The sequence below is a fragment of the Hippocampus zosterae genome, chromosome 4 (assembly GCF_025434085.1).
Source record: "Hippocampus zosterae strain Florida chromosome 4, ASM2543408v3, whole genome shotgun sequence".
NCBI classification, from domain to species: Eukaryota; Metazoa; Chordata; class Actinopteri; order Syngnathiformes; family Syngnathidae; genus Hippocampus; species Hippocampus zosterae.
In genome coordinates this window covers 25,221,655-25,230,810 of record NC_067454.1, presented here as the reverse complement: position 1 = coordinate 25,230,810, position 9,156 = coordinate 25,221,655, and the positions used below count along the sequence as shown (strand labels likewise).

Here is a 9,156-nt window from a genome sequence, read left to right as displayed (position 1 = left end):
AAAAGATTGTTGGTATTTCTACTACTATTAACTGTTTTGTCCAATTTGTTTCTGCAGAAAGGCTTATCAGATCAACACATCTAATATATCCATCCATCCATTTTTTGATCCGCTTTTATCCTCACAAGGGCCGGGGGACACCCTGAACCGGTTGCCAGCCAAGCCAATCGCAGGAAACACAGAGACTAACAACCATTCCCACTCATACCTAGGGACAATTTTGAGTGTTCAATCAGCCTACCATGCATGTTTTTGGAATGTGGGATGAAACCGGAGTACCCGGAGAAAACCCATGCAGGACCGGGGAGAATATGCAAACTCCACACAGGAATGCCGGAGCTGGAATTGAACCTGATACATCAGGCGACGCCGGTTTGTTATTTTCAACGAAATGCGGGAGATTCGGTAGAGGAAGATTAACAACACTGTTTTGTGGTTTTGGTACGTTGGAGCTCCACGTCGCTTTAACGAAGTGGGCGTTTCTGATATGACGCCATCACGTAGTTGGCGGGACAGGCGACGCCGGTTTGTTATTTTCAACGAAACGCGGGAGATTCGGTAGAGGAAGATTAACAACACTGAATAGTTTTCCGGTTGTGAGTTGAAATTGTATGTTGTTAATTTATCACAAAGCATTTATAGGCTCGGGTCTACATCAAGTGGTGATCCTAAAGACGGTTTTACGTGTGATGAATGTGCTCGCTTGTTTTTGTGTTTGTCGTGTTCCTCTGCTAGCTTACCTCAGAAGCAGCAGCAGTGACGCTTACCAAATGTTCACGGACAGTAACGTGTTGTAGAATAGAAAAAAAAGTCAACCAACTTTTAATTGTTTTGCTCCTCTTCTCTTTTGTTAGCTGGTCGAAAATGCCTTGTGAACGGAAGCCGATGCGCTACGGGCATTCAGAGGGACACACCGAAGTCTGCTTCGATGACACTGGAAAGTATGTGAACTTGATTACGTATTTGTATGCTATTCTTGTTTATTGTGTGTAACTAATAGTACATGATACTGCTATCAGCACTATCAAGATGTATTTATTTTTAAATGGCGGCACTGGACCACTGTTTCCCAATGCATTTTAACGTTTGGTCCAAACAGTACTAGGACATTGCAATTTTCGCGACACGAAATTTCTTTCGGACGTGTACGTCGGTCATTGTCACTGGGCGATTGAAACGAAAACTCCTCCACACATTTGTTTGTCCTTAAATATTTTTTCACAATTGACTACGGGTCCCAATTTTTATGCAGACCATTGAAACAATGAACATAACAGTTATGTTTATTTTGTTGCCCTGTTTCACAAAGCAACCAAAAATTAAAAAGCTTAATGAAGACGTTTTTTGCATGGTTATTCAGAGCATCTTCAATTTTGACCATTTTAACTTCAGTCCTCTGCTGCTAAAAAAAACTTCTCCTCAGATTCATAGTGACCTGTGGGCATGATGGAGATGTTCGAATATGGGAGAATCTGGACGATGACGATCCAAGGTTCATCACAGTTGGCGAAAAAGCTTATTCTTTGGCACTCAAGGTTGATCATTTTTACAAATTAGCTTTCAGAATTTGTTTTAAAAAACATGAATTGTGGTTCATTTTCATGAAACAATTTATGTGGTCACCTGCCACATGCTCTGTATTCAGAATGGCAAGCTAGTGACGGCAAGCTCCAGTAACGCAGTTCAGATTCACACTTTTCCTGATGGTGAGCCGGATGGTATCCTGACTCGGTTCACGACCAACGCCACACACGTCACATTCAACACCAGTGGATCCAAAGTTGCTGCTGGCTCCAGGTACGAAAACAAATTGCCTTAAATGATGTAACCTGATTTTTTTTTAACTCATTTTCAGAGCACTTTGACGATTTCAAGGTGACAGTTTTTAAATCTTATGTCATCAATGCACATAATCTTCATCTACTCAGCTCCACACTACATTAAATACCAGACACATGTTGCGTCCAGGTTTTTGTTGTTGTAGTTTGCAGTCTCTCGTTGTGCTTGCTCGGCTTCTAAATAGCCAATACACTTTATCTCACAGTTGAAATTGACTAAATTCCTGATAGGAATGAATCGTTGTCTGTCTCTACAGCCTTGTTAACACTACCTGTCCCAAATCCAATTATCATCAGATGTAGAATTCGTCCAGAATTATTTTATGTATGAAGAGCAAAATAAAATGAACTACTTTATTTTTTTCCCCAAAGTATGATCCATCCATACCACATGGGGAGGTGGAGAGAAATGTGATTCAAATCAGATTTTGCAGCTGCATCTTGAGTTCAGGTGCTCTGGTCATTCAAATTGAGTATCAGAGCGGCATCTGCGTCATTTGCACAACAACTAACGTCATGAAGACATCAGCTCAAAGCACTGCTATTTTTATCAGCCTTTTCTATCGCTATATCTGTCTCATGTGGTGGCCGACTTTAGGACCATAACTGAGCAGCATAAGAACGTACATGTGTGAAGTTGTGTTTCCATTTTTCATGTTCAAATACAACACTGCACTTGCTCAGCAGCGACACAAAATCTTTCCATAGAGCTTGTTGCTTTTATATACAGCACATTGGTGTGCGTTGAATAAAATGTGAGAGTATCCAGCTGCTTGTCCATATTCCCATCTCAGCTTTTCCCCTCGAGATATTCTGAAGAACCAGAGCTGAAAGATGAGCAAATGTCGCTTTTACTTTGTCAAACCATGCACGTCTGCTATGCTTAGGCTTCAAGTTTGGCGGCTCGAAAGGAAATCTTGCATGTCACATTAGTTGAATTCAGTTTTGAGCGTCTTATGACTCACCGGGAAACAACGTTTTTATGTTGAAGATTATTCTTCTGCTACAGAATGACCCTCAATCATTGATGTGCTTAAATCACATTTCCGGCACACAGACAGAATAGCACATAGATTGTTTTATGATGAGCTGTGATTAGAGATGTCTGCCTGCTATCAGAATTGATTTGTGCAGAGCATGGGTCTTTATTGATGCTGGCATTTTCACACTGGTATATTTTTGATGTCGTATCGATTTTAAAAAAATGTCATTTCAGGCATTTTGCATCTCTTAAACACTGAAGTAAATTCAAATTTTTAACTGCTGACATGCCTACTGTTTGTGCAAACCAGATTTCCAGCAAGTTATCAGTCTGCACATCCTCATTTGTCATTTCTCTCCTTTCCTCAGTGACTTCTTGGTGAAAGTAGTGGAAGTGTCAGACAGCAGCCAACAGAAAACCCTGCGGGGCCATGAAGCCCCTGTACTCAGTGTCACCTTTGACCCCAAAGGTGATTTTCTGGTGGGTACATTTAGCCTACTGAGTGTATTTCATTTGAGTTTAAAGAAAATCAACAGCTAATTTAAGAATATGACGGACATTACACTATAAAACGTACATTTTGTTACCACCGATTTAATATCTAATGGGTTCTTAAAAATTGCAGCCTGTGTTATTACATATTGTGTTCTAGAACACATACATACGTACAAAATATGCCGTTTTCACATTATGATTTTAAAATGTTTTACGTACAGTATATAATACACAAATAAATAAATACTGTATGTTATTTGCGGCCATCCTTTAAAAAAATAACCATGGCGTCTGTCACCTGTGCCTAACTTGTACCAAAGTGCCACACTTGTTTATTGGGTATGATTTGAATGTTTGAGCCGCCTTTTTCATTTCTTTCATATTTCATTTTAATGTGCTCTTTTACACAACCGCTTACGGTAGTTAGCTTCGGCCTTTGGCTCCTGTTTGTGTGTACTAAGCAGAGCTGTATCATCAATTTCTATCAAACGCTTCTTTCAACAGGCCTCTGCCAGCTGTGATGGCTCAGTCGTTGTGTGGAATATTGAGGAGCAGGTACATATAAAGCCCAACACTTGTCCACGTAATGTTGTTTCATTTTGTGCCTGGTCTGTCTGATTGGATTTTGTGCATCAATTCAGGCTCAGGTGATCAGCTGGCCTGTGCTGCAGAAGACCAATGATGTCAGCAATGCAAAATCGTTGTGTCGCTTAGCCTGGCAACCTTGCACAGCAAAGGTTAAAAGAGCAAACTGTTCCTTTTGCCTTGTTGTTAATTATCTAATGACATATGCACGTTGTCGGTCATTAGTTTTTGGCGGTTCCTGTGGAGACCAAAGTTCATCTGTACGAGAGAGAATCCTGGAATCATGTGACCACGCTGTCTGATGATCTGCTTAATCAGGTGAATTTCACACACCTTTTTATTTGTTTTATAGAATCGGTACAGAGCTCTCTTTAACAATTTTATTAATGTAGTTGTCATTTGCGATGGTGTACCAATTGCACAGCTTTATATCGATAATAAAAGTAATAGAGCAATTTGTAGAATATTGAACAGGATTATGTATGACACAAAAAATATACTTACCCTAAATATTTTAGTTGTAAATTATATTGAAACGTTTAATTATAGAGAAGGTGACAACCAACATCATCAACCAATATTTGTAAGTGTTGGCGCTGATCTGTCGAAAGATATTCCAGATTTAGGACCATATGGTGACGCTTTGACTACATTGATGGAGAGAAATTCATCCTCCATGTTCTGTACAACAATGTAAGGCAATGTTCACACTTCTGATCAATTCCAATTTTTTAATGTACAGGTATTTATTTTTAATTTTTTTTTACCTATATATGAAATGTCTCTTTTTTTCCCCGCCGTGCAATGTGAACAGTGCAATTCAATTACCGGTATTTATTTTTAAATAATCCGACCCAGTCCTCTTTTCCATGTGTATTTGTATTCGCTGTGTCTCCGGTATTGGCCCTTGGTTTGCACTCATTTGACTTACACATCATCAAAAGCCAAATATGCAGTCTGCTCAGGCGGGAGACAGAGCTTGGGAGACACTTCACATTTGTTCTTGCATGATGTTTATTGCCACATCTTTAATTTTAAATTTGACTTTAATTTAATCCCACTTGAAACCGAAAGCATAAAATAAACATTGCTGGTAAGAGTAATAATTCAGACACGCAGACAGTTTATTTGTTACGCAGGGCAGTGACGAGATGTCATCTTTAGCAGATGTCGCCATGGAATAGGTTCAGATTAAGATCGAGGAGCGTCATCTATCATGGAATGTCACCTCTCTGGCAGGGAAGGAGCCCGACCTGGTGTGTGAGGCAGAGAATTTCCGACTGGATATAGTCGGACTTGCCTCCACACACAGCCTGGGTTCTGGTACCAGTTCTCTCGAGAGGGGTTGGACTCTCTTCCACTCTGGAGTTGCTCACGGTGAGAGGCGCAGAGCAGGTGTGGGCATACTCATTGCCCCCCGGCTCAGTGCCTGTACATTGGGGTTCACACCGGTAGACGAGACGGTTGCCTCCCTCCGCCTGCGGGTGGAGGGACGGGTCCTGACTGTTGTTTGTGCATATGCACCAAACAGCAGCTCAGCATACCCACCCTTTTTGGAGTCCTTGGAGGGTGTGCTGGAGAGTACTCCTGCTGGCGACTCCCTTGTTCTGCTGGGGGACTTCAATGCTCACGTGGGCAATGACAGTGAGACCTGGAGGGGCGTGATTGGGAGGAACGGCCCCCCTGATCTGAACCCGAGTGGTGTTTTGTTATTGGACTTCTGTGCTCGTCACGGATTGTCCATAACGAACACCTTGTTCAAACATAAGGGTGTCGATATGTGCACTTGGCACCAGGTCACCCTAGGTCGCAGTTCGATGATCGACTTTGTTGTTGTATCATCGGATTTGCGGCCGCATGTTCTGGACACTCGGGTGAAGAGCGGGGCGGAGCTGTCAACTGATCACCACCTGGTGGTGAGTAGGCTCCGATGGTGGGGGAAGATGCCGGTCCGTCCTGGCAGACCCAAACGTATTGTGAGGGTTTGTTGGGAGCGTCTGGCGGAATCCCCTGTCAGAAGGAGTTTCAACTCCCACCTCCGACAGAGCTTTTCCCATGTTCCGGGGGAGGCGGGGGACATTGAGCCCGAGTGGACCGTGTTCCGTGCCTCTATTGTTGAGGCGGCCAATCTGAGTTGTGGCCGTAAGGTGGTTGGTGCCTGTCGTGGCGGCAACCCCCGTACTCGCTGGTGGACACCAGCAGTAAGGGATGCCGTCAAGCTGAAGAAGGAGTCCTATCAAGCCTTTATGGCCTGTGGGACCCCAGAGGCAGCTGACGGGTATCGATTGGCCAAGCGGGCCGCGGCTTCGGTGGTCGCCGAGGCAAAAACCCGAGCGTGGGAAGAGTTCGGTGAGGCCATGGAAGCCGACTTCCGGACGGCTTCGAGGAAATTCTGGTCCACCATCCGACGTCTCAGGAGGGGGAAGCAGTGCACCACTAACACTGTGTACAGTGGGGATGGGGCGCTGCTGACTTCGACTCGGGACGTTGTGAACCGGTGGGCAGAGTACTTCGAAGACCTCCTCAACTCCACCAACACGCCTTCCTTGGAGGAAGCAGAGCCCGGGGACTCTGAGGTGGGCTCTCCTATCTCTGTGGTTGAAGTCACCGATGTGGTTAAAAAGGTCCTCGGTGGCAAGGCCCCAGGGGTGGATAGGATCCGCCCGGAGTTCCTCAAGGCTCTGGATGTTGTGGGGCTGTCCTGGTTGACACGCCTCTGCAACATCGCGTGGACAACAGGGAGAGTGCCTCTGGATTGGCAGACCGGGGTGGTGGTCCCTCTTTTTAAAAAGGGGGACCGGAGGGTGTGTTCCAACTACAGAGGGATCACACTCCTCAGCCTCCCTGGTAAGGTCTATTCAGGGGTGCTGGAGAGGAGGGTCCGTCAGGAAGTCGAGCCTCAGATTGAGGAGGAGCAGTGTGGTTTTCGTCCCGGCCATGGAACAGTGGACCAGCTCTACACCCTTAGCAGGGTCCTTGAGGGTATGTGGGAATTCGCCCAACCAGTCTACATGTGTTTTGTGGACTTGGAGAAGGCGTTTGACCGTGTCCCTCGGGGAGTTCTGTGGGGGGTGCTTCGTGGGTATGGGGTACCGAACCCCCTGATACGGGCTGTTCGGTCACTATACCACCGATGTCAGAGTTTGGTTCGCATTGCCGGCAGTAAGTCGGAATCGTTTCCAGTGGAGGTAGGACTCCGCCAAGGCTGCCCTTTGTCGCCGATTCTGTTCATAACCTTTATGGACAGAATTTCTAGGCGCAGCCGAAGCGTTGAGGGGGTCCGTTTTGGGGGCCTCAGTATTTCATCCCTGCTTTTTGCAGATGATGTGGTGCTGTTGGCTCCTTCAAACGGGGCTCTCCAACTCTCACTGGAGCGTTTCGCAGCCGAGTGCGAAGCGGTTGGGATGAAAATCAGCACCTCCAAATCTGAAACCATGGTCCTCAGTCGGAAAAGGGTGGAGTGCCCCCTGCGGGTCGGGGAGGAGATCTTACCCCAAGTGGAGGAGTTCAAGTATCTTGGGGTCTTGTTCACGAGTGGGGGTAGGAGGGAGCGGGAGATCGACAGGCGGATCGGTGCAGCGTCTGCTGCGATGCGGACGTTGTATCGGTCTGTCGTGGTGAAGAAGGAGCTGAGCCAAAAGGCGAAGCTCTCAATTTACCGGTCGATCTACGTCCCAACCCTCACCTATGGTCACGAGCTATGGGTCGTGACTGAAAGAACGACATCCCGGATACAAGCGGCTGAAATGAGTTTTCTCCGCAGGGTGTCCGGGCTCTCCCTTAGAGATAAGGTGAAAAGCTCAGTCATCCGGGAGGGGCTCAGAGTCGAGCCGCTTCTCCTCCACATCGAGAGGAGCCAGATGAGGTGGCTCGGGCATCTGATTCGGATGCCTCCTGAGCGCCTCCCCGGTGAGGTGTTCCGGTCATGTCCCACCGGGAGGAGACCCAGAGGAAGACCCAGGACACGCTGGAGAGACTATGTCACCCAGCTGGCCTGGGAACGACTCGGGATCCCCCGGGGAGAGCTGGAAGAAGTAGCTAGGGAGAGGGAAGTCTGGGCTTCCCTGCTAAAGCTGTTGCCCCCGCGACCCGGCCCCGGATAAGTGGTAGATGATGGATGGATGGATGGATGGCGTCATCTATCTCAATTTCCGAATATATTTCTACTTCCTCCCGCCTCACTTCTTTCAGTCTGAGATGAATCCCTGTGCACGGAACCGTATTTATTTCTGTAAACAAAATTTATTGCAACGCAAGTGTAATTTAAAAAGAGTAACAACAAACTGGTAAGTATAGCTTTTTTTAAGAATATATTATTTTTAGAACAGTCCTGCGGGCTACTCAAGTGATCATCGGCTATGAAATTACAACAAAAAAAAACATAAAAATGACATTGACGTTTGATTACCTGTTCATGTTAAATAAAATAGATATTCTTTACAATGTTGACTGTATTTGCTTTCAGCTCATCAATGTGGCAGCATGGTCTCCATGTGGAAACTTCCTGGCAGCTGCCAGCGTGGGGGGATTCATAATAGTGTGGGACATTGAAAGCAAACTGTGTGTAGAGAGGTATGTACATGTTTGATCCAGTCAATTTTGGACAAAAACTGAAATTGAATAAATCAGTATCTTAATAATGGATATTCTTTTTAACCCAGTAGATCTTTCCTATTTGAAACCATTTAGTAATAATAAAAGATGGCCGTTGGAGTTCTTTAGTTCAAGTTGCCTTGGCTGCTCCACAGGCAGAAGCATGAGAAGGGCTTCACAGTGTGCGGTTTAGCCTGGCACCCATCCGGCAGTCAAATTGCTTACACGGACACTGAGGGCTGCCTGGGCCTGCTGGAGGGCTTCGGTGCATCCGTGCCTGCAACCAACACTCCCAAGGTAACACTCTGTTGTGTCTAAGCATTTGATTCTTGTCTCACCAAAAATAACGCTGAGTGCTGTTTAAATTCCATGTCAATGTTCTGCACCTACCTGTATTTATCACACTTCTGCTTCAAGAGGCTCTAGAAACTTTTGAATTGCAATAATTTCCGGTATTTACCACAAGGTCTCCCATGCAAAAGGCAATGTGAATTTGAATTAAAATTAAGTCTGTGTTCCCCAGCTCTTTGTGGTAGATAGGCACCGGAGAGGAATAGGAAAATCTGCAACACCAAATGATTTAAAATTGCTTATAGATGCCACAACATGGCAGCAGAGCACTACATGAACCTCCTAAATTCTTTTATTAGAGGTTTCAATTAC

General features: G+C 45.4%; 1 protein-coding gene across 2 annotated transcripts in view; it reads left to right on the top strand.

The window, feature by feature from the left end:
* Positions 1-497: 497 nt before the first annotated feature.
* wdhd1 (WD repeat and HMG-box DNA binding protein 1) overlaps positions 498-9,156 on the top strand; it is a 29,454-nt gene continuing 20,795 nt past the window's right edge. Inside the window, exons 1-10 of one of the 2 annotated variants that reach the window (XM_052063865.1) lie at positions 498-596; positions 855-941; positions 1,424-1,535; positions 1,646-1,797; positions 3,189-3,300; positions 3,820-3,870; positions 3,957-4,052; positions 4,126-4,218; positions 8,366-8,472; positions 8,649-8,790. In XM_052063865.1, coding sequence (XP_051919825.1) covers positions 865-941; positions 1,424-1,535; positions 1,646-1,797; positions 3,189-3,300; positions 3,820-3,870; positions 3,957-4,052; positions 4,126-4,218; positions 8,366-8,472; positions 8,649-8,790 — 942 coding nt within the window. In that variant the 5' untranslated portion in view covers positions 498-596; positions 855-864. Of the gene's footprint in view, positions 610-854; positions 942-1,423; positions 1,536-1,645; positions 1,798-3,188; positions 3,301-3,819; positions 3,871-3,956; positions 4,053-4,125; positions 4,219-8,365; positions 8,473-8,648; positions 8,791-9,156 lie in introns of both variants that reach the window. The other variant, XM_052063864.1, reaches the window with a different exon arrangement.